General features: G+C 38.2%; 1 protein-coding gene across 14 annotated transcripts in view; it reads left to right on the top strand.

The window, feature by feature from the left end:
• Window positions 1–11,476, top strand: part of LOC5565300 (trafficking kinesin-binding protein milt) — a 312,518-nt gene extending 301,042 nt beyond the window's left edge. For all 14 annotated transcript variants that reach the window (XM_021846826.1, XM_021846824.1, XM_021846822.1 and 11 more), the window contains one exon: window positions 7,479–11,476. In XM_021846826.1, coding sequence (XP_021702518.1) covers window positions 7,479–8,434 — 956 coding nt within the window. In that variant the 3' untranslated portion in view covers window positions 8,435–11,476. The remainder of the gene's footprint in view (window positions 1–7,478) is intronic.
• Window positions 11,477–27,115: the final 15,639 nt, after the last annotated feature.

Here is a 27,115-nt window from a genome sequence, read left to right as displayed (position 1 = left end):
TTCCAACGCTCGTGGTTCGCTTATCATGAGAATTGCAGAATCGCTTGATCTGGTAGTTCTTAACGACGGAGCTGTAACCTTTACTAGAGGGGATACACAATCTACTGTTGATATCAGCTTAGCTAGTGTGAATATAATCAACCGACTTTCCTGGACAGCCGGAGAAGACCCTTTGGGTAGTGACCACCATCCGATTACAATCCGCTTTGACGAACAACCAGTGGCGATTACACGCCGCCCCCGCTGGAAGTATGACCAGGCAAATTGGTCCCAATTCCAAGAAACCTTAGACACGACAGTAGCAGATATGAATCCGAACAACATCAATGATTTTCTGAATGCTGTTCACCACGCGGCTTCATCTACCATCCCTCGAACAAAAGGGAACAGTGGCCGAAAATCGCTTCCGTGGTGGTCTCCAGATGTAAAAAAAATAATAAAAGAAAGAAGAAAAACTCTCCGTGCAGCTAAACGATTGCCCAAAGACCACCCGAATAAAGACCACGCTGATGAAGTCTACCGCAAGAAACGAAACGAATGTCGTCAACTTATCCGAGAAGCAAAGCGGAAGTCCTGGGAAGACTTCTTGGAGGGGATCAACGCAAACCAAACATCCTCTGACCTGTGGAACCGAGTCAACGCGTTGAGTGGCAAACGAAGAGCAACAGGCATGACCCTACAAGTAGCGGGAGGCCTTACCCGCGATCCGCATTTAATAGCCAACAAGCTAGCAGATTACTTCGAATCACTCTCTTCATTGGGTCAATACGACAACAACTTCATTCGGCGCAATCACGTATCCATTAATAGCATTCAAAACATAGCTATTCCAGAAGACACTGCTGTTCCTCTCCCTATTAACTCCCCATTCCGCCTGGAAGAACTGAACTTCGCTCTACGTCGCAGTAAGGGCAAGTCAGCTGGCCCAGATGAGCTCGGTTACCCGATGTTTCAAAACCTATCCATTAACTCAAAAGCTACTTTTCTTGAGCTTCTAAACAAAACGTGGGCCGAGAACACTCTTCCCAAGAGTTGGACCCATAGCCTGGTGGTCCCAATCCCCAAGGTAGGAAAAGTTACTAAATCACCAAGTGATTTCCGGCCGATCTCACTCACCTGCTGTGCTAGTAAAATTCTTGAGCGAATGGTAAACCGCCGACTGAGTCGATTCTTGGAGGATAACCAGCTTCTTGACCATCGTCAACATGCGTTTCGACCAGGTCACGGAACAGGAACGTACTTCACTGGGCTGGGAGATGTTCTCCAGGATGCCATGAACAAAGAGCTTCATGTCGATATCGCTTCCTTAGATCTGGCAAAAGCGTATAATCGCGCCTGGACTCCAAAAGCCATCAATCAATTGTCCGAATGGGGCTTAAGTGGCCACATTCTCCATTTCCTGAAAAACTTTTTAAGCGACAGGACATTCCAAGTGATCATTGGAAACCACTCCTCTTCAACTCGGAAGGAAGAAACCGGGGTCCCACAAGGATCCGTAATTGCAGTGACTATCTTTCTAGTTTTGATGAATAGCGTTTTTGATTCTCTCCCAAAAGAGATATACATATTTGTATATGCGGACGATATTGTCTTGCTCGTTGTGGGTCGTACTCTTAAGTTTATCCGACGGAAACTCCAGGCTGCAGTCACTGCAGTTGCTAGATGGGCTTTCCACTCTGGTTTTAAGCTGTCCGCTGAAAAAAGTGTAATATCCCACATCTGCCGCTATCGTCATCGAATGCTATCATCGCCTGTGAAGACAAACGGGTCTCCAATCCCAATGAAGAAAACTGTTGTTATACTTGGAATACGATTGGACCGCGAGCTGAGATTTGAGGACCACTTGCGCGATACCAAAAAGAATTGCCAAACCAGACTGAACATTCTCCGCACTCTTTCAAAACCACACCGTAGTAGTAATCGAGGAACCCTCCTTAAAGTATCTAAAGCAATCGTAAATAGTCGACTACTTTACGGTATTGAGCTGTTCTGCCTAGCAGAAGATTCCCTCATTTTATCTCAACTTGGCCCTACGTACAACCAAAGCATAAGAATTATTTCAAGTTTGCTCCCATCCACACCAGCAGATGCAGCTTGCGTAGAACTAGGTGTGCTTCCTTTTCGGTACCAAATGGTGGAGACTTTGTGCTGCCGAACAATCGGCTACCTCGAAAAAACCACGGGAGACCACGAGGTCTTTCTCCTCAGAGAGGCGAATAGAGCCCTCGCAAATCTGGCCCATTTAGAACTCCCCCCGGTTGAGCAGGTCCACTGGGTTGGAGCCAGAAGGTGGGACGCTGCAAACCTACATGTTGATCTTTCCATCGCGAATCGCTTCCGTGCAGGAGATAACTCCATTGCTATGCGCTCACATGTCACCGAATTGTTAGCTAGAAAATATTATACTCACCAACTCCGCTACACTGATGGTTCCAAGACCAGGGGGAGAACCGGTTTTGGTGTTACCGATACGGACAGCAGCCACTTTTTCCAGCTCCCCAATCAGTGCTCAGTGTTTTCTGCTGAGGCTGCTGCAATACTGTTGGCCATTACAACACCAGCATCCAAACCAATTTGCGTAATCTCCGATTCAGCAAGCGTCCTATCTACGATCAACTCTCCAACAACCCAGCACCCATGGATTCAAGCTATTCAGAAGGACTGTCCCGCAAGAACCGTTTTCCTTTGGGTACCCGGCCACTGTGGTATCCAAGGCAATGTAGAAGCAGATCACCTCGCTGCCATAGGACGAACCGGTCGCATGTTTACCAGGTTGACACCAGGTGCGGATCTGAAACACTGGTTAAAGTCTACAATCCGCGTAGCATGGGCTCAAGAATGGGCCAATGTGAGACAACCCTTCATACGCAAAATTAAGGGAAAAATTACACAATGGACCGACACTACCAATCGCCACGATCAACTGATACTTTCTCGCCTACGAGTTGGACATACTCACGCTACGCACAATATGGGATCCACGGGGCCTTTTCGCAGGATATGTTCAACATGCAACATAACCATGACGGTGGAACACCTACTAGTCAACTGTCCATTCTACCAGGGAATACGAGATCGCTATGATATATCAAACAACATAAGAGACATCCTTGCGAACGACCCAGCCAGAGAAACAGCACTAATTTCATTCATCAAAGATGGCGGGTTACACCGGGCCATTTGAGCCCCAAAACACAGAACCAACATAAAATATCCACACCATTCATCATACGGATCAACTAAGCTACGATTTTGTGTTAATGTGTTGTATATCGATTTTATAAGAATATCCTTTGTAATTGTAACTAAACTATGAAACTGTATGATAGGGGGGCCCCTCATTGCGAAGCCCTCTCCCTTTTTCTTCCAGAGACGAACCAGCCACGATCTGAGCTGAAAGTCTCTTTAATAAAGATAATAATAATAATAACGTGGTCGGTTTACAATGTGTTATGTATCTATCAAAAATAAGCCGCTAAAATTATTAATTCAAAGCAAAGCTGATAAATTTTCCTTTCCAATAATGTGCTGGTTATCATATGCTCTTCTCTATATTGTTTTAAATAAAAATCACACGATTGAATTCGGTGGCTCATACTGCCCCGTTGGGTGGCTCATAATGCCCCATATGGTTGGTGTACACGCAGAAAAACATGGTTTTCAAAAACGTTCCTTAAATAATTTGCAAGTTGATTTTAACAATTATTATCGTCATAACTTGGAAGATAACATGTTATAGTACAAGTTACTTGCATTTAAACGATAGTTTTTGCTGTTTTTCATAGCATTCCATGACGTTTTCCTTAGGTGGCCCATAATGCCCCCATCACCCCTAAGTAGATAAAAAAACGAATTTAGTACTGTACCATTTAATTCCACTAGAGTTTGTATCCTTTGACAGATAAATATGCGTATTTCGACCTCAACTGTAAGGCCGTCTTCAGTGTCGTGTACTAGACTGGACTACATTACCAGAAAATCTGAAAGTTTTTACCAACTTTATCGAAAACACACATCACCCGAATGGCTCGATACCGTTGTAGTTTGTGAGAGTTGCTGCTCTTGATCGCTGTCTCGCCATGTACCAAACGAGAGAGTGAATATCGACATTCGTTGGGCTCTCCGATTGCGATGTGCCACGAACTGTTACCCTCTCCGAATATAGTTCGATCGGCTTATTCCGATAAAAATCCAAACACCGCAAGCTAATCTACGTTATGTTTAGGATAGAGCTTATTAGAGCACTCACACGTCCTTATTGTAGAGCGTATTATTATTATTGCTGTTATTGATTACCAATCGAATAATTATTGATTTACAATCAAAACTTTTTAACGATTTCGATAAATCTAGTCCATTTCTAACAACTTTTATTCCAGCAAACTTTATTTAGAGCAGTTATGAGGTTAATTAAAAATGAGAAGCACACCAATTTATGTGAGTTAAGTCACATGTGGCAAAATAGTCTAGTTCAAAAGCGTACATACGTCTTCTACAACTAGGGTTTCATTGCTAGTAATGGACCCTTTAGTAGCTGAGATTCATTCACTTCGCTTTTTCGCTATGGTGTCCTGGATCAATTTACGCTTCCGGAAGCCTGGCAACAAGTTCTACGTTTCCACTTCATATTACGCAATTGAAATTGGATTTTTCCAGTTCAATATACAGTCGATTTTCTTTCGTTGCACTATCTTTAAGTGGGCTCCCGTTAGTTGAGCTATAGCCCACCTAAAACGAAGGCAAACGTCGTCGTTTTCTGACATAAGACGCAATTTATCAATGTTGGTAGCTCTGTTTTTCTTTTGTTCTATGTTATTTGACAGCTCGAAACTCAACCCGATTAGTAACAGTCTTTCACTAAGGGGGCTACAGGTTTAGTGCAACGAACGAAAGTTGACTGTACATTTGAAATATTGTTGTCCATATGGACCCTCATTTCCATAATAGGAAAGTTTATCAATTTGACGTTTTTTTTTTTTTTTTTTTTTTTTGAAAGACAACTACACGTTAATGGTTTCAGTGAACGATTATATCTTTTAAAAGAAGCACCACACTGGACAACGGACTAGCAACGCCCAGTCGCACAATCGAAACACATTCCTACCGAAAACTTTTCCGGACTGAAGCGGGAATCGAACCCACTCCTTGGATCGATGAGGCTAAATGCTTGGTAACACTTAACATCTCCATGGCTTTCACAGGAAGGAGTTTGGTTAGTGGGAGGGTTCAAAAGCTACATGATCAGGATTCACCTTGGTAAGTGATGCGATATATGTAGCCTCAATTTAAAAAGTTGTCTATCAGATGCCGACATTTTAAATGTTGAACTATTCAAAGACGATTTTTAGTAATTGTGACAAACGAAAAAATTGCTACGTGTATCACAATTAAACTGAAATAGGGGCTTAAGCCGACAGTTTTTTGACGATTAAATAGTAAAAGATTTACAAATTAAATCCATGCAGATACGCAATGTCCATTAAATTGCAAATTGAAAAAAAAAAGGACGATTAACTTAAGCTCTCTAACTGGAACAAACTCACCAGTTTCAGCATTTTAAATTCATTTCCGTTCCAATGGGGCACTTGATGATTACTTTAGTTTGTCCTCTTGAAATGTTCCGCTTATATATCTTTTTCTCTAAAACAGTGAATACACTGAATAGCGAACACGAAGAAAACTTTGACCGTCTCAGAATATAGTTTCAATTAAACACAACTTTGGTACACATGCGAAGCTGGTAGCGAAAAACGTAATCCAATATGGCTGCTAAATATCTACACTGAGCCAACTATTCTTGTCATAGTCATATGAGAGACATATACTTTTGCACTATTGGAATTTCATATGAATCTTATCATAGGGAGGAAATCATAGTCTTGAACTATATGCAATACATATAACTTGCACTTCGGTCAAGCATGGCATTATTATTTGAAATGCATGTTCTGTTTACAAGTGGGCTGCGCATATCGTCTTCATATGCGTCTAAAATGAAAATCAATGGACATAAGTAACTTGTTTTATATGCGATGTAGATGCATTTCATTATTATTTTTAATGGTGATTTTAATTATTAAAATAAAATACGGAAAAAATAATCATTTTTTTCAAAACTTTTTATTTTCATTTAGGTTTGGTATTGCTCTACCGGAAAAAGTGATGATCTTAAGTTGTTGGATTTTTTGAGATGGTCTGCTAAAAAAGAAGATAATTCAGCTGAAACAGAAAAAGAAAACATCTTGAATCACTTAATTATAGTACGATACCTCATACTTACGCTGAAAATGTGGTTTAATCGTCCTTCCAATAGTTTTTCAATGAAGTCAAACCATATAGAAAGACTTATGTGCTAGGCCACTAAAATATAATAATATAATAGAAATAATCATTCCATATAGTTTTGGTAATATATAATGGTTACTCACCATTTAAAGGATAAGGTAAACTCTGAAATTGTTGCTTTGAAAGCTACATTTTAAAATTCCGGGTTCAGCAAGGCAACTTTGCTTTTATTTCTCACTCACTCTACTAAATAACAAGAGCCGAAATGATTTATTCAATATGACACGCCTGCATATAAAAGACACAAACAAGCCGGTTCGTGAAATGTATATGCGAAGCTAGTATCGCACATATTATGGGCATATCACTTAAGCGTGAGCTTAAGTCTTTCATATTTTTATGAGCGCTGTTGATTTCGAACTGGAATATGAATAACAAGTATCGGAATGCATTTAAGATGTATGAGCCTAACGAGGAGTTTGATTTATATGAAATTGCTGATAAAATATCGTCCCAGATTTATTACAGTGTATGTTATAAAGTAGAGTGCTATCTTTGATCTTATGCTTTATTAAGGTGAAGATTAAACGAAGCCAAACTTCAAATTTTCAAGAGCACGGATCTGGAGAACCGAACACCCGTTTAAGCTGAAAACTTAATCGATTGGTCCCTATCAGCTGGTGACCAATCGATTAAGTTTTTAGCCTGAACGGCTTTTCGGTTCTCCAGATTCGTGCTCTTGAAAATTTGAGGTTTGGCTTCGATTCATCTTCACCTTAATCTAATTATTTATGAGAAAATAAAAGAAAAGGGCAAATTTCCCGAGGCCTGTACGCGACGAGACTATCATAAATCGATTACCGTCGTGCGGGGTGACATTGGTCCATAAGGGTGACTTTGGCCCAAGATTTTTACAGCAAACTAAAACTATAATAATGAAAACAATGTGGCAAGCTTCAAGAATACGTTATAAATAGCCACTGTATGATCATGGATTAGTTTGTTGACTCCCGTACTAGCCTTGGGGTGCACCGAAAAGGGCGGTCAAAGTCACCCCCTAGGCCCAATGTCACCCCGCACGGCGGTACATGTTATTTTTCACTATGAAATAGGTACTTTAACGATTTCGTTTTAAATCAGCAGCTTCGGAGTTTACAGAATTTTTTTTTTATATATTTTTGTTTAATCAACAGAGGGTTCCCCAACACGTTCAATGTCACCAGAACCGCCGCTGCTGTCAGGACTGCTTGCTTCCGGGGCCGATATCCTTCGTAAAAAGTTCGCCGTTGCGTCATCGTCTAGCGAAATGGAACGTCCATCTCGGCTGACGGCGCGCAACAAGCTGGCCCTATCGCGACTGGAGAAGAAGGCACTGCGTTCGATCAAAATCATGGAAAAGGTTGAGAGCATGGGAGTGGATAATTTCATGCCCCACGCTGGGCACGGGATTAGTCCTCTGGCTCTGCACAGTTCCTCCGCGCTGTACACATCGACGGTTCGAGGTCGCACGTCGAGTCCGATGGCACAGTTGACTAGTTTGAAGCACCTGCATGATGGCCGCATGAAGCAACCCCACCACCAACACCAGCAGCATCCGCATGGAGAGGGTGGTCTTTTGATCGATAAGGAAACGATCAAGGCTGTCCTCAGCAGAGGCCTGTCGCACGATAGGAATGCCTCTTCAGGATCTAGCGATGCCTCCGGATCATCGTCGGTGGCATCGGGAGCCTATGCGGACAGTGATAGCGGAACTTCGTCGATAAGCGGTGCTGCCGTCGTAAAACCAACTGTTTTAGCCAAGAAGGTAACAACGACGGAGCACAAGTCGGCGGATGGAACGCCTACGCCGGCCACGGCAGCCCGCCTCAAGCAGATGCAGCGACAAAAGAGCCGACGAAATCTTCTGAACGGTGCTAACGGATCCCAGCGGCCCGACCTCGGAACGGTCAACGGGTCGAGTAGGCCCGCCGGTGTGCGACCCGATCTCGGTACGGTAGGTGGTAGCAATAAGTCGAAGAGCAATAATAGCAAGAACGAGGCGGCCGCCGCTCCGGTAGCACCAGTTCCGGAGCAGAGTCGCTCGTTAGGACAAAGTGTGTACGGTACGATCAGTTCGCTACTGTTTGGACGCAAGGGAGGACTCCTGTAAGAAAAAAGAGCACATGAATCACACATACACGCATGGTATTTATCACTTAACGTGATTGTGGTAAAAAAAAATATTTTTTAAATTCTTCATCATCGTTTTATGGCGATCGGAGCACGTTTTCATTTATACTTTTTGTGTGTACGTGAAAGTTACGACACATTTACCTGACTGTAAGTGAACCAATTAGTTATTCTAATTTTCTATCCAATATATAAGATTGTAAGCATTCAAATCGCTCTTATTCGGAACGTATTTTCTACCACAAAACAACCAGAATCAGTATCATCAAAAAGTACTTACAAAACCGAGAGTAGAAATAAAATAGAATACAAATTTCTAACCCGAGAGTAATAGATTTTAATAGGAACAAATTTAGTGTTTAGTTTGATTGCTTTGCATAAGAATAACCAATTACCAGCAATTTGCACACACTTAGCATACACAACACACAAAAGTTACAGACACATTCCAGCGGCACACGATGGTCGATAATTTGTAGATTAGATTATGATAGATTGTATTTGATTTCTTTCACCAACCTTTTTCATTCAAAATTCTTAAATTGATTCTTTACGTTGTTCTTCTTCTCTAAAACTATCAATTTATTTGCATTTCTGATAAATTCGCAATAAGTTAACTGCCAGTTAGAGCTTAGAGTTTTGCTTTTCATTTCTACAAAAAAAAAACATTTCCGAAGCAGGGCGATTTGATATTACAACTGAAACATCCCACACTGAAGAAAATCGTCACGTGCTACGCACACTGGTAATCGATCGAATCAGAAAAAAGTGAAAGCTAAATTATTCGAGTGTTTCTAGCAGCGTAGTAGTTTCTTCGGGTCTTCTTTATATGCTACTGTTGCTTTCTTACTTTCTTTATGATGAGTATCAGTATCTGCTGCTTTTAATTTTCTGCCGCTCTCTTATATTGTCTACAACAGTGATCACCAAAATAAAGTGCCCACTTGCTTGTAGTAATGCAAATTGACGAACATCGATTGTGATAAGGAACTTGGAACAATTGAGAGTAAAATATTGCTTAGCCAAAAAAGCGCCAAAAGAATAATTAACTGGGATATGTCCGTTCCGTTTCGATTTTCGACAATTTGCATAATTACAAACAAATGGCGGTAACTGTATGAACACTTTGTTTTTCTTCTAAGTCTAACCGGACGAATCTAATCTGTCCAAACTCTAATTCCATCATCGCAATAAAAACAAGAAAATCATCTTATCACGATCGCATCGCTTTTCAATGGTTCATCGTTAAAAAGCATGGCAAAGCCGAAGTATAAGGTGGATGGTTAAATTGTCACCAGTTCCGGGCCTTTCCGTGAAAGGTCCGTGTAAACAATCAGAGTGGCAATTTCTAAAAAAATCCCCTGATCAAATTTAGTAAACGTACATTAGAAAAATCTTTCACGTGTAGCTCAGTTGCAACAATTTGCACAATAGTTTACCCCTATCATTGCTTTTAACTTTTCTGATCCTTATTATTTATCTTACTTTTCTTTCGCGAGAAAATAGCTTTAAGATACTCACGCTTTCGAACACATAGAATATTCAAATTTTTTGGTTACATTACTTAACAGTGCAAAATGCTTTATCATTGTGCATGGCTTCATCATTATTATGTCATCATCGAATATCCTAATTAGACTGCTTTGGACAAAGACTGAGGATCGTTTGGCGTATTAGCTACCTATTTTTCTTTCGAATTTATATAAAAAGGTATGTTTCCGGTCGCTCTGCGGGTCGTATGTTTTTTTAATCATCTTCATTTGTTAAAACCCATCCCAAATCGCCAAAAATAAAATAAAAGGTGCTCTTCTAACTCTTAACTTACATCTACTACAATTACATGAATTAAAGTGTAAAATTGTAGTAGCATGATGTCCTCCCAGCATTAAAAACTGAGAACGGAATCGTAACGTACAAGCGAAGTGAGTGTCTTGAAGCCGTAACGGTTGTTTGCCAACGGAAAAAAGTGTGCATATTAAAACGTAAAAAAGTAATGTTAAAATGTAAATACAGAGAATATTTAACCATAAAAGGAAAATATTGGACAACAATATAAAACTAACAAAGAAAAAATCGCAGTTGTAGATAATTATTTAATTAGTTAAATATGAACATGAAACCTAACAACAGAAAATACACAATGAGACAAGTAACAAGTAGCGTAAAGCCTGCGCATTAAGTATTTATTTTTCTACGGAGTAAAGTAAAGCGCCTATACATTCGTGACCCGTGCCGAAGGCTAAAACTAACAAATTATCGGATACGGACTTTTCTACCTAAGTGCGCAAAAACCGCAAACTGTTACGTATTTTAAAACGAACAAAAAAAAAACACACGCTAAATTATCCAATGATGAAATTACCCTTCAATAGATACACTCTTAATACTACACACCCAAAAAGCAGTACTAGATTATTATTACAAAAGTAGGACGAAATGCTGTTCTTATGTATTTGTTTGTTTTGGTTTCATCCATTTCTGGTATTTCTTAAAACCACTGCAAAAACAATAGAAAGATAACAACATACATCTTCAAATTAAAAAAGCAGAAAACAATAAAACAATAAAAACAGTTAAAACGCAGTACTATTTTGAAGGAACGGGCATAGCTCGTTTCACAGGAACAAGAAAAGGACACACCTTATTACGTTACGGTACTTCTGTAGGTTATCCATTGAGGTTAGGCCGTGCTGTCGGGGCAAAAAACAACCCGATGGCCCCGTGCACAAAGTAAGTAGTAACTGCACCGAGAGCAAAGTTACGGAAATTGACGAATTATAAAGCTAAGCGGAATATACTACATCTGTGAGAAGAGAACGAACTGAAAGGGAATACGTCGCATCATCGGTTAGATCGATTAGACAAAACATAGCCGGCACGTATAGAAGGTTTAAGGAAATAAAAAGGTAATACAAGATGTTGGTTGATTACTGTATTATTAGGATGTTAAACGATGATTGGCGGGAATATTTTTCCGCAGGGAAAGAATTATAAAGAGAAACAATAAAATTTATTATTGAAAGTTGAGTTGTGGTCTTGGGTGACTGAAACGTATTCGAAATCCTTTTGATAAGGTCATTGTTATAAATACTTCTTGATTATGTAGTTATTCGTCCGATTGAGTTGACCTGAACTGATTGAGGATGTCAGTTTATAAATAATAATATAATTCAATCCAAAATTTTAAGATATATCTTGATTGTATCTTCACCTAATATAAATATTGAAACAAGATTGCAGTGATTTTTAGTTAGAATCTCTTTAACCTACAGGGTGTCCGTAAATTATCCGAACTGAAAACAGTATCAATGTCTTTTTTGTATCTTTTTAGATACATCTGTATGTCAACAAAATATATAATTTTGAATAATTTCAAAATGATTACTTCGTTCTGATATATTTATATTAAAGTTTAACGGAAACGTTATTTCTGAGGGCCGTATGTCGTTTTAGAGGTTTTTTCTTTCTAAATTCTAGAAGAGATGAATTCAAAAGTCCAATTGTTGATTGAGGTTATCTATACCCAAGTAACCAGTAAGCACGATAATGCGGCACGGTAACAGCATTATATGCGCATATAGGGTAATCATTTGATGCATGTCAGTTTTATATACGCAATGCTATTATATATATATATATATATATATATATATATATAAATATATATATATATATATATATATATATATATATATATATATATATATATATATATATATATATATATCTATATATATATATATATATATATATATATATATATATATATATATATATATATATATATATATATATATATATATATATATATATATATATATATATATATATATATATATATATATATATATATATATATATATATATATACAGGGTGTTTGGTTCCATGTTTTTTTTAATAATTGGAGGGTAGATAGGTCTCCATGAGATATGAAAAAGTGCCCATGGAACATAGGGTCGCAAATCACTGCTAAGTGAGTTATTCACGATTTTACGATTTTCAACTTGTTCATCTTTGGAACCACATATCTAATTAACTATGCGTCATACATTTAATCTCAGCGCATGAATCGAAAGCTTATGATCTAATCTATCTGAGTTTCTTGGACGTAATTTTTGTAGAAAATGATTCAAAGGCTCAAATTACGAAAAGTTTGCAAAAAGTGACGGAAAAATCAGCATTTTTCGAAGCATTTTTATGAATTTTATTAAAATTATCGTAATTAATGTTAAAAAAATTCTTCTACAAAATATGCATTAACTTGTTAGCTACCAAAGTGTCTTTGAGAGCAAAAGTGTATCTCTTGTAGATTCGTCACAATATCATGTTGAAAGTTGTGCTTCAAAGAGCAAAAAAATCAAAATAAATATCGGCTGATAACTCTATTCGTTCGTCCGTTCGTGTGTTGATGCCTCCGCGTGTGGATGAAGTGCTCGGAAACGACAGATGTCGGTCGTGCCGAAGCGAAGGGGAAATGAAATCGCTTCACAACATGCGCCATTTATTTTCTTCTCTTCGCGGCGTTTGGTTTGCAAACAGACGCATAAATAGATTTAGTGCGGTCGCCGCACGACCACCGCAGTAGCGAAAGTGTGTTCATAAAGACTGATCCCTTTAAATTCCTCGCACTAGTAGCTGAGCTACGGTGCAGAGCAGATGGGGGGTGCGCTTGCGCGTGTAGCGAGGACTCAATTTATGCATTTCTCGCCTATGACGTGGAACTTTTGATGCATTTTGAAGGGTTTTAGGTCGTCTATTAATTACATAGAGGTGGACAAGTGAGAGTAGAATTTATGACGTGCCATTCACGCCGTTGTAAAAGTACAACACTACCAAGTAAACCTCGCCCGTGATACACAGCACGAGCGAGGTGAATTCTTAGGTTCAATAAAGTAATTTAGGTATCGCACTAATGCTCAGCGTGAACTGTTGGAGCAGCAGGATGAAATATCTCACAAAATTAGTGACCGTCTATCCTACTACAGCTTGGTTTTCTGTATAAGGTTGCTTACAAATTATGTTCAATAGATCAATAATCTCTCAGTTAACTATTTTTATAAAATCAAATAATAGACCTACATGTAATATTTCATATAATTTTCAGTGTCGTATCCAGAAAATTGCTCAGGGGAGACGAACGACGCAAAAAAGTGGATATTTTTACAAAAATTGGGATGGCTTAAGACGGTTCAACCACATCATTTTGTTTTTCTTTTATCCAGCAAAATAATAGAATAACTGCATAAAATTAAGAATTTCTTTTGAAATTGAGACTTTGGCAGTTTAATAGGTTCTATGTGCAGTCACAACAATTAAAAGTCACAATTTGTAGATCAGTACTTTTCTTAAAAAAAAGCCTGAAGCCTTGCAATGTTTGTAATATGAAATCAAATATTTTGAAAAAAAAAATCAAATAATTCATCAAATTTCAACATTTTTACTTCATTATTGAAACAATTATGAAATGATAGATTGAACGAAAACGACACAATTTTATCAAGCAGGTTGATGAGGTTCTTGTACAAGAATAGTAAAATATAAATAAACCTTTTGTTATGCCCTAAATCAAATAGTAATCAGATCAGTACCCAAATATTTGTAGTTCAAAATTTCATTTTATTCTCTCTCTCTCTCTGTTGAGTTACTGAGTCTTATTTTTTTAAATTTGAATCAAAAACCAAGAGAAGTGTTGATTTTGAACGATAACATTTGAAATATTTGCAGTTTGCTCTAATAGATGGAAAATTAGAAATCAAATTGAATGTAATTTAACAATTAAATGTATTAAAATGAACTTAAAACAGTCACAGTCACAATTAGAAATTGAAGCTCTTTCCAAACTTTAGTCAAGTTTTAATCATCAAGTTAACTGTAACTCTAGCGATGGCAAAATCATTTGAAATTTGACTCATGGAACATATTCAAGGCATAAATGTGTATGATTTTACACGAATTAAATTTAAAAAAATATCTGCTGGAAACCCACCAAAACCCGGAAATATGAGAATATGTAATTTTTCAAACAAAACTAGTTTCATGTTATTTAAAGCTCCCACAGCAATTTACGGATGCTAATGGTTGTCACTATGGCAAGCCTGTAAAATTTCGTGAAGGGAAATATCCTTCATCATTTTAGTAACAGAACCTCCGAAATATCAAGAAGGCGAAAGTGTAAACACGACACGTAGCAAAACATTTTTTGGGATGAACAATATTTCATTAATAGTATCAAGAACTTTGGTGATCACTAAAGCCTCTCACTAATTTGAATTTCAAATCCAAATGTTTAATTTTAAAAATAAAATTCAATTCACATTTTCAAAACTGAATAAGGCAAACATGCTTTTAAGAGCGTTTTTCGTATTTCAAGTGGTTTCACACCAAAAACTTACTCCAAAATCCACTAAGGTGGAGAGGGAGGGAGGGTTGACTCTCAAACACACCCCCTCCCACTGATCACTTGTTTCTGTTTTGTAGATAATATGATCATAATTTTCTTTCTGGCGTTATGTCCCAACTGAGACAGAGCCCTGCTCCTCAGCTTAGTGTACTTATGAGCACTTACATAGTTGTTAACTGAAAGGTTTTCTTAGAAAAAGTTGCTGTTTTGTATGTGTATATGGGCAGAGGCATATATGTTTTAAATATTTTATATGGGACAAAGTCCACGAGACCCCTTCCAGCTCTGAAATTCTTTGGAAATGAGCATGTAGCTTAAGGACAGCTAAAAAAGCACTGCAATATTAAATAAATGAAAAAAAAAACTCTAGTGGAATTAAATGGTATGGTACTAGATTCGGGTTTTCTTTTATTTATAGGTATTCCACTAAACAGCTCGAAGATTCTTAATTTTTCTCATGATTTCAATTAAATGCTTTTCACACAAAACAAAAGCATGATTACTGCATTCACATGAAAATATTAATATAGAAAATATTCAAGATCTATCCTGCAATTTCCAAGTTGTTCCAATAATTTCTCCACAAATTCCTTCAGGAATTCTTTCAGTTAATGTTCTCAGGAGTTTCCCAGGGATACCTTCAGACTGACCCCACTTGAGGAATCCTTTGTCGGCCAATACCAGGCTGGTTTTTGGGAGGGCCGATCCGACAACAAATCAGATATTACCAGATACATCTTGCAAATGTACTTAGATAAATTCTTGGAGTATAACTAGCAGACTCACCATCTGTTTGGATTGGAGACGAGGTGTCAATGTCGTGTGTGAATTTAGATGGAAGTAAGGAGACGCACTTTGGAATTCATTGTTCAACATTGCACTCCAGGGTGATATTAGGAGACCAGCGAGCAAAGAAATGACACTATCATGACACGGTCACATCTTCTTCTTCTTCTTGACATTACGTCCTCACTGGGACAGAGCCTGATTCTCAGCTTAGTGTTCTTATGAGCACTACCACAGTAGTTAACTGAGAGCTTTCTTTGCCAAAGTTATCATTTTCGCATTCGTATATCGGGTAGCAGGTACGATGATACTATATGCGCAGAGAAGTCAAGGAAATTTCCATTACGAAAAGATGCTGGACCAACCGGGAATCGAACCGAGACACCTTCAGCATGGCTTTACTTTGTAGCCGCGGACTCTAACAACTCGGCTAAGGAAGGCCTACGGTCACATATATTCCTTGGTCTTGTGGACGATATCGGCCTCATTTAAATCGATCGCAGGATTCCTCTAGGAACTCCTCTAAAATTTCTTCGGGGATTTCGCGGATTTCACCTAGCACTCCTTCTCTTAGAAATTCCACTAGGGATTTGTTCAGAATTTCCTCCAAAGATTTGAACAGGAATTCTTCCAAAGATTCTATCAGGAATACCTCTTTGAATGCCTCCAGAAATATTTACATTTTTTTTTTTCTTTATTAATGTGAATTTTAACACATAAGAGTTGTGTTTGATCTTCCGGCCTTGACGCTTGCTCCTGCGGGGGCCGGCGATGAGGGCAGGATCAAACATGTCGCGCGTCGGTCGAGTGAAAGTGAAAAAAAAAACCGTGATCGCTTAGTTGTGTTTGATCTTCCGACCTTGACGCTTGCTCCTGCGGGGGCCGGCGATGAGGGCAGGGTCAAATATGTCGCGCGTCGATCGAGTAAAGTGAAAAAGTGCAGCTTTCGATTAGTCCTTTTCGATCTTTCGACATTGACGCTTGCTCCTGGGCAGTGCGTTAAGAAAGCCCGAGCAGTCGTCAGTTGTTTTCCCTCACGGGTCGCGCGCCTATTTTCTCTGAGTGCTTTTATATAGCCGAGCAAACGAGTGAAGCTGAAAGAGGATTGTTGCTGCTCGAGTATAACGGATCAATTGGTGAGCTCGTTTCATGCTACTGTTTCTAATCTATAAAATATGTATGACTGCACTTTTAATCGTTCCAACGGTGAGACGTAAATATGATTTTTCAAAAAATATGAATGGTTCGTCACTGTGAGTGTCGACATAAACTGTGATTCATAAATTATTTATGTCTATTTTTTTATTCAATACACTTTCTTCTTTTTACCTTTATTTTTGTAATTAAAAAAAAAACTTTGAATGGTTCGACACTTCAAGTGTAGACTTCCGAAAGGTTCACTTTATTCAACAAACTTTGAAAGGTTCGTCACCTCAAGTGACGGCATAATTTTTCTCTAAATAGATATTGTTCATATCAAATGAAAATATTATATTTACATATAAGCATGTTTATATCTCACAAATAATTATTTATCATGGTCTAATCGCTTATCAAAGTGAATCCTGTGACCCAACGATCCTTCCCATTAACAAACATCCCTCCCAGTAACCTTTGTGGAGATGCAGAGGCAAACACGGTTTCCAAATAGCAAAGGTTACACACTAACATTCCTTCCCCCAATCCTACCTGACTGCAAGGACGTGGCCGGCGCCGTTATTGACCATGTATAAATAGAGGCACTGAATTATGCACACTGAGGAAGATTATGGCCAATCCCAGCCGAACTTCTAGTTGATTCTTTGTGCATTTTCACTGACTTCGGTCAATCACGGAATAGCAACCATTGATATGTGTAGTCAGTCTAAGCTAAGCTAAGCTAAGCTTTATTAATGTGAATTTTAACACATAAGGCTAGTTCTTCACTCATACAGAAAAATATTTAAAAGGATTTCTCGTAAAATACATCCAGAGCTCCCTCCAGGAATTCCTTAAATTACATTCCTTCAGCATTTTCTCCAGAAATACCACCAAGAATACCTCCAAGAGTTTCTCTAAGGATTCCTCTAAAAATACGTTCAAGGCTTCCTCCACGAACTACACAAGAAATAACTTTAAAATTCTACTAAGAATAGCTCCATGGATTCTTTAGGATTAACTTCATGGTTTCTTCCAGGAATACCTTCAGGTAGAGGAATATCTTTCAGGATTCGTCCATAAATTACTGCTTAGATTCCGCTAGCAATAGCTTCTAAGATTCCTCCTGAAATTTGACCATGGGTTCCTCCTGATAAACTTCAGGATATTTTTATCAATTTCTCCCTCATTAGTATAGGAGCTGTCTAGTAACATCCTGTAACTCCTCCGGAGATTCCTGCAGAAATTCCTTCAGAAATACTTTCTTTTTTTCCTCCAGGAATATCTCCAATGATTTGTTAGGAAAACCGTCAGGGTTTTCTCTAGCAATAAATAACATATCCATTGATTTTTTTCAAGAGTACCACTAGGGTTTTCTCTAGGAATACCTCCAAGGATTCCGTCAGTTATAAACCCATGAATCCCTACTGGAAAACGTTCAAAGATTTCTTCAGAAATATCTTACCTCCATGAATATCTCAAAAGATTGCTCCAAGTAAACTATGAAGATTTCCTTCAGGGAGTCTTTCTGGAATTCTGTTTAAACTTTTCTTCGGTGACTCCTGCAGGCATTCCTCTAAAGAGTTCCTCCAAGAATTCATTTAGGGTTTCATCCAACGATTTCCTTAGGAATCTCTCCAAGGATTCCATCCGGAGCTTCTCCATTGGTTTCTTCAGGAATTCTTCCAGAGCTTCTCCCTGTTTTTAAGAATAACGATTTGGATTTTCTCTTGGAACTTCAAAGAATCCTTCTTAGAATAATTTTAGGATATTTTTCATGATCTTTTCAAGAATTCTTATGGAGATTTCTACAGTGACCCCTTCAGGAATCAATCCATTCTTAAAAACAGGGAGAAACTCTGGAAGAATTCCTGGAGAAACCAATGAAGAAGCTCCGGACGGAATCATCGGAAAGATTCCTACGGAAATTGTTGGATGAAATCCTAAAGGAATTCTTGGAGGAACTTCTTAGAGCAGTGTTTCCCAAACTTTATTAACTTTCGCCCCCTTTAGGCTAATATTTTTTGGAATCGCCACTTTAATTTATGAAACACATATGTATGCCAAAAAATGTCTTCGATTTGCGTATCCCTTAATATTTTCGGTTATCGGACAATGATTAAAAACGATTAACTGAACAGTATTTTATACAGTCGACTATCCACATCTCGATATCTCACCCTATGTCGATGAATTCTTCGGTCCTTTTATTCTGCATATAATTATCATCTCCATGTGTCGATATCTTCGTCGATCGATGTACTGCTCATAACTGCATATTTGTCAAAATCGACATTTTTGAAAATTTCGAGTTTGTACCGGGGAGAGTTATCAAATGACAAATACTTTCGATCAACTTACCGAAATCTATGAGATTGTTCTAGAAAAAAAATGCATAGTTGTTTTGTCACATTGGCAATTGTAACCGCATAACAGTCACATTGAGATTATACATGAGCCTCATAATGTAGTAGCAACAAAATTTCTATCAGAATTATTTTTTGACTACTCTTCCTATATGCAACATGAGTTGTACAAAATTTCAGCCTCAAATAAGCAATTATGGATTCATAGTGATTTTTTTGAAATTTTAGTTTCCTTCAATACTGCAATGAAATGCAAACTAGGTATATCATTTACTAAATGCCTACTTTTGTCGAATGTTACAAATATGCAGATATGGATAGTTTAGTCTTGTAGTTTTTTCATTCCTGATTTTCTTTCCGTACGTCGCTATGCCCATTATCAAAGGATACTAGTTCAAATTTTCGTGATTCAAAATAATATAGGTGCATAAGATGACGTCTGCTTGTTGGTTGGTTTGACTTTATTAACGAGATTTTTAGCCCTGGGCTAGTTCATCTCGGGACCAACGGCTTTACTTCCCTTCCGAAGGAAGTCGTCACTATAACTTTTTACGTCATAAGTGACTATGTCGGGGATGAGATTCGATCCCAGGTCCTCGGCGTGAGAGGCGAGTGTTCTAACCACTACACCAGGTCCGTCCCCTACGTCTGCTTGTTTATTATTTTGCTTATTTTCCTTCGTATTTCCACGCAATCAACGCATGCTTCGTAAATTGTTTAAGGTTAACGTCAACGAATTAACGAAACGACGTTAATCGTTAATTAACGTTAACAACTCTGTTTTGTACGCATATTTATCGATCTACAGCAGATTGTTAACGATTTTCTTCGAATATTTCGATAGGTAATCTCAGAATAACATATTATGAAAACAATATGTGAAAAATAGAATCCATTTCATTACAGCAGTGTTGCCAATTTTGATGATTGTCAATGTACTTTGAATGGTCTTCTAAGAATGAAGCAATTGTGTTTCTATTGTGCTTTAAATGTGACATTGGGACTTAATAAGTAACTCTGTGAAGGCGTAAGTTATTTTTCATATTAATACTATATTAGCACTTCCGTCAGGACGTACTTTTATCCAAACAAATCTTATCATATCAGATCCTTTCAAATTTAAAATATTTTTCTCTAAAAAATATAGGGGAAAAATGATTTTATGATATCTGTAAAATCGTTGCTCCAAAAATAATTCGATTTTTACCATCAGGCTTCTGATTGATGATGTTTTCTAAGAACAAGCCTTTTATGAAAATAAAAAAAAAATAAATTGTCGAATTTTTCAGCCAATTTGAGCAATCATTGGTTTTGATAACCTCCAAAAATCGACCGTTCTAATCGTTGTTCTATATTCGTGTGAAATTTAATTATTTTGGAGATTTTTTATTATCACAACATTGTAAAATACTAGTCGAACGATGTACAGAAACCCGATTGAAATTTCATTAATAAATTTAAAAGTTATAGCATGCACAAAGTGTCCATTTTATAAAATGAACAGTCCTTAATTTCAAAGTTCCATACAAAAAAGTTCCTGGTATTCAATATTGAACATTGGGATAATTACTTAAAATTCTCAGATAAATGTTTTGAACTTTCAAAACATGTTATCTGTGTTCTCAATGATATCAGTGATTTATCTTTTCGATTCAGAGAAAATCTCAAATACCGATCATTCACATGATATGGAAAAAATGAATGCATATTACAAACATTTTGTTTTTGACAATCATTCAGTGTTTTCTATCATAATTTTAAACGGAACATGCTTAGAGTTCTAAGCAGTCTAAGATAAAGGAAATCATGAAAATGGTTTAGTTTAGAAATGATTCTCCTTCAGATGCATTAGTAATAGTTTCTTGTTGTATAGTTGTACTTGAGTGTGTTCTTCAAAGGTTATAAGTAACAATTTTCAACTGCTCCCATGTCAGCTTTTTCTAGATTTTCGCTCCCCAATTTCTGTTTTACAAATTTTCGCCCCCTTGGACCTGAAAATCGTCCCTAGGGGGGCGAATTCGCCCACTTTAGGAATCACCGCTTTAGAGGATTCATCGGGCTATAACTGACGGAATCCTAGAGAAAACCCTAGTGGTACTCTTGAAAAAAAATCAATGGATATATTATTGATTGCTAGAGAAAACCCTGACGGTATTCCTAACAATTCATCAGAGATATTCCAGTTAGCAGTAATTTATGGACGAATCCTGAAAGATATTCCTCTACCTGAAGGTATTCCTGGAAGAAACCATGAAGTTAATCCTAAAGAATCCCTGGAGCTATTCTTAGTAGAATTTTAAAGTTATTTCTTGTGTAGATCGTGGAGGAAACCTTGGACGTATTTTTAGAGGAATCCTCAGAGAAACTCTTGGAGGTATTCTTGGTGGTATTTCTGGAGAAAATGCTGAAGGAATGTAATTTAAGGAATTCCTGGAGGGAGCTCTGGAAGTATTTTACGAGAAATCCTTGTAAATATTTCTGGAGGCATTCAAAGAGGTATTCCTGATAGAATCTTTGGAAGAATTCCTGTTCAAATCTTTGGAAGAAATTATGAACAAATCCCTAGTGGAATTCCCAAGAGAAGGAGTGCTAGGTGAAATCCGCGAAATCCCCGAAGAAATTTTAGAGTTCCTAGAGGAATCCTTTGATGTTTCTCATAGGAAATCCCTGAAAAAAAAAAATTTGCCAGAATTTACCAAACAATTTCTGGAGAAAACCCTGGAGAAATTCATAAAGTAATTCTTGAAGGAGTATCAGGAGTAATCCCTAAAAATACAGTTTCTTCAGAGCCTCGAAAACCTCCTCCACTGACCTGCGATCGAATTAAATAAGGCCGATATCGTCCACAAGACCTAGGACCATATGTGACCGTAGGCCTTCCTTAGCCGAGTGGTTAGAGTCCGCGGCTCCAAAGTAAAGCCATGCTGAAGGTGTCTCGGTTCGATTCCCGGTTGGTCCAGCATCTTTTCGTAATGGAAATTTCCTTGACTTCTCTGCGCATATAGTATCATCGTACCTGCTACCCGATATACGAATGCGAAAATGATAACTTTGGCAAAGAAAGCTCTCAGTTAACTACTGTGGTAGTGCTCATAAGAACACTAAGCTGAGAATCAGGCTCTGTCCCAGTGAGGACGTAATGTCAAGAAGAAGAAGAAGATGTGACCGTGTCATGATAGTGTCATTTCTTTGCTCGCTGGTCTCCTAATATCACCCTGGAGTGCAATGTTGAACAATGAATTCCAAAGTGCGTCTCCTTACTTCCATCTAAATTCACACACGACATTGACACCTCGTCTCCAATCCAAACAGATGGTGAGTCTGCTAGTTATACTCCAAGAATTTATCTAAGTACATTTGCAAGATGTATCTGGTAATATCTGATTTGTTGTCGGATCGGCCCTCCCAAAAACCAGCCTGGTATTGGCCGACAAAGGATTCCTCAAGTGGTCTCAGTCTGAAGGTATCCCTGGGAAACTCCTGAGAACATTAACTGAAAGAATTCCTGAAGGAATTTGTGGAGAAATTATTGGAACAACTTGGAAATTGCAGGATAGATCTTGAATATTTTCTATATTAATATTTTCATGTGAATGCAGTAATCATGCTTTTGTTTTGTGTGAAAAGCATTTAATTGAAATCATGAGAAAAATTAAGAATCTTCGAGCTGTTTAGTGGAATACCTATAAATAAAAGAAAACCCGAATCTAGTACTATACCATTTAATTCCACTAGAGTTTTTTTTTCATTTATTTAATATTGCAGTGCTTTTTTAGCTGTCCTTAAGCTACATGCTCATTTCCAAAGAATTTCAGAGCTGGGAGGGGTCTCGTGGACTTTGTCCCATATAAAATATTTAAAACGTATATGCCTCTGCCCATATACACATACAAAACAGCAACTTTTTCTAAGAAAACCTTTCAGTTAACAACTATGTAAGTGCTCATAAGTACACTAAGCTAAGGAGCAGGGCTCTGTCTCAGTTGGGACATAACGCCAGAAAGAAAATTATGATCATATTGTCTACAAAACAGAAACAAGTGATCAGTGGGAGGGGGTGTGTTTGAGAGTCAACCCTCCCTCCCTCTCCACCTTAGTGGATTTTGGAGTAAGTTTTTGGTGTAAAACCACTTGAAATACGAAAAACGCTCTTAAGAGCATGTTTGGCTTATTCAGTTTTGAAAATGTGAATTGAATTTTATTTTTAAAATTAAACATTTGGATTTGAAATTCAAATTAGTGAGAGGCTTTAGTGATCACCAAAGTTCTTGATACTATTAATGAAATATTGTTCATCCCAAAAAATGTTTTGCTACGTGTCGTGTTTACACTTTCGCCTTCTTGATATTTCGGAGGTTCTGTTACTAAAATGATGAAAGATATTTCCCTTCACGAAATTTTACAGGCTTGCCATAGTGACAACCATTAGCATCCGTAAATTGCTGTGGGAGCTTTAAATAACATGAAACTAGTTTTGTTTGAAAAATTACATATTCTCATATTTCCGGGTTTTGGTGGGTTTCCAGCAGGTATTTTTTTTTAATTTAATTCGTGTAAAATCATACACATTTATGCCTTGAATATGTTCCATGAGTCAAATTTCAAATGATTTTGCCATCGCTAGAGTTACAGCTAACTTGATGATTAAAACTTGACTAAAGTTTGGGAAGAGCTTCAATTTCTAATTGTGACTGTGACTGTTTTAAGTTCATTTTAATACATTTAATTGTTAAATTATATTCAAGTTGATTTCTAATTTTCCATCTATTAGAGCAAACTGCAAATATTTCAAATGTTATCATTCAAAATCAACACTTCTCTTGGTTTTTAATTCAAATTTAAAAAAAATAAGACTCAGTAACTCAACAGAGAGAGAGAGAGAGAAAAAAAATGAAATTTTGAACTACAAATATTTGGGTACTGATCTGATTACTATTTGATTTAGGGCATAACAAAAGGTTTATTTATATTTTATTATTCTTGTACAAGAACCTCATCAACCTGCTTGATAAAATTGTGTCGTTTTCGTTCAATCTATCATAAATTGTTTCAATAATGAAGTAAAAATGTTGGAATTTGATGAATTATTTGATTTTTTTTTCAAAATAAAAATGACTTTTAATTGTTGTGACTGCACATAGAACTTATTAAACTGCCAAAGTCTCAATTTCAAAAGAAATTCTTAATTTTATGCAGTTATTCTATTATTTTGCTGGATAAAAGAAAAACAAAATGATGTGGTTGAACCGTCTTAAGCCATCCCAATTTTTGTAAAAATATCCACTTTTTTGCGTCGTTCGTCTCCCCTGAGCAATTTTCTGGATACGACACTGAAAATTATATGAAATATTACATGTAGGTCTATTATTTGATTTTATAAAAATAGTTAACTGAGAAATTATTGATCTATTGAACATAATTTGTAAGCAACCTTATACAGAAAACCAAGCTGTAGTAGGATAGACGATCACTAATTTTGTGAGATATTTCATCCTGCTGCTCCAACAGTTCACGCTGAGCATTAGTGCGATACCTAAATTACTTTATTGAACCTAAGAATTCACCTCGCTCGTGCTGTGTATCACGGGCGAGGTTTACTTGGTAGTGTTGTACTTTTACAACGGCGTGAATGGCACGTCATAAATTCTACTCTCACTTGTCCACCTCTATGTAATTAATAGACGACCTAAAACCCTTCAAAATGCATCAAAAGTTCCACGTCATAGGCGAGAAATGCATAAATTGAGTCCTCGCTACACGCGCAAGCGCACCCCCCATCTGCTCTGCACCGTAGCTCAGCTACTAGTGCGAGGAATTTAAAGGGATCAGTCTTTATGAACACACTTTCGCTACTGCGGTGGTCGTGCGGCGACCGCACTAAATCTATTTATGCGTCTGTTTGCAAACCAAACGCCGCGAAGAGAAGAAAATAAATGGCGCATGTTGTGAAGCGATTTCATTTCCCCTTCGCTTCGGCACGACCGACATCTGTCGTTTCCGAGCACTTCATCCACACGCGGATGCATCAACACACGAACGGACGAACGAATAGAGTTATCAGCCGATATTTAATTTGATTTTTTTGCTCTTTGAAGCACAACTTTCAACATGATATTGTGACGAATCTACAAGAGATACACTTTTGCTCTCAAAGACACTTTGGTAGCTAACAAGTTAATGCATATTTTGTAGAAGAATTTTTTAACATTAATTACGATAATTTTAATAAAATTCATAAAAATGCTTCGAAAAATGCTGATTTTTCCGTCACTTTTTGCAAACTTTTCGTAATTTGAGCCTTTGAATCATTTTCTACAAAAATTACGTCCAAGAAACTAAGATAGATTAGATCATAAGCTTTCGATTCATGCGCTGAGATTAAATGTATGACGCATAGTTAATTAGATATGTGGTTCCAAAGATGAACAAGTTGAAAATCTTAAAATCGTGAATAACTCACTTAGCAGTGATTTGCGACCCTATGTTCCATGGGCACTTTTTCATATCTCATGGAGACCTATCTACCCTCCAATTATTAAAAACATGGAACCAAACACCCTGTATATATATATATATATATATATATATATATATATATATATATATATATATATATATATATATATATATATATATATATATATATATATATATATATATATATATATATATATATATATATATATTATAGTAGGGTACAAAAAAGCTTCAAAAGCCAGGCCTGTTGTGTGTTGGCACGGTGTGGGACTCACGTTAGGCGTGCTTAACCACTAAAAAACTTTCCCTACTGCTCCTGTGCCTCGATCCCCCCCGGAACTATATCAGACAACTTCATCGGAGAAGGCTGTGCTCATGCACTTCTGTGCTTATGCACTTCTTCAATCTCAGCCTCTAACTGTTCTGCTAGTTCGCTGTTGGAGCGTTTTGCCCAATTGGCGGTTGAACATCTCGCCGGGACTTTGGACAGCTTTCTGTGCGACGACGCATACTTCCCTTGGGCTGGCCTCGCGTCAGAGCTTTGTTGATCTTCTACTGGACGCTCATGTGCACTTCGTTGCTCTACGATGACTCGTTCTCCGCTGCTGCTGTTCGAGCTCTCCTTGTTGACCAGTTGGATGCCGAGGTCGGTCCAGGGATTCCGGTTGGAGGATGACTTCCGGTTCACTGGCGCCCAGACGACCCAAAACTGGTTTGTGACGATCGATGCTACTCGGCTTAGTCCCCGACGGTGGAGCTAGCCTACTCCGGCTATGCGCTTCTTCATGATTCGATACTGGCCGGTGGAGTGCCGAAGTCGGTCCAGCGATTCCGGTTGGAGGATGGCTTCCGGTGCACTGGTGCTCCGACGACTCAAGCCGGTGATACGCTACGTACTACTCAGAGTAGTCCCCGGCGGTGGATCTATCCTACTCCGACGAAGATTTCCCCGGCGGCGGAAGATCTCCCGAACCGATGCTATCGGGGCAGATACCGACCTGCGATTCCGGTGGAGGGAAGCTTCCGGTTCACAGGCGCCCCGACGATCATTTGCCGGTGCAACAACGCGATCTACTCAACTAGTCCCCGGCGGTGGACTTAGCCTACTCCGAAGCTGGCCGGGCAGATGCCGAGGTCGGTCCTGCGATTCCGGTGGAAGGAAACTTCCGGTTCACAGGCGCCCCGACGACCTTTTGCCGGTGCTATTTCGCGAATTACTCAGCTGGACCCCGGCGGTGGACTCAGCCTACTCCGACTCGACGTTGGTTGGCCAAGTGCCAGGGTCGGTTCTGCAATTCCGGTTGGAGGATGGCTTCCGGTTTGCAGGCGCCCCGACGACTATTAACCGATACTACGCTACGCCCGCTCTACTCGGTCTAGTCCCCGACGGAGGATCTAGTCTAATCGCCTAAAACGACATAATCGCCGGTATTCCCCTGTTCACCGCATTCCAGGTGCTTTCATGCTGGCACATGTTCTGCACGATGTTGCCCG

The sequence above is a fragment of the Aedes aegypti genome, chromosome 2, assembly GCF_002204515.2.
Source record: "Aedes aegypti strain LVP_AGWG chromosome 2, AaegL5.0 Primary Assembly, whole genome shotgun sequence".
NCBI classification, from domain to species: domain Eukaryota; kingdom Metazoa; phylum Arthropoda; class Insecta; order Diptera; family Culicidae; genus Aedes; species Aedes aegypti.
The sequence above is the reverse complement of the archived record's forward strand: the minus strand, read 5'-3'. Positions and strand labels throughout refer to the sequence as shown.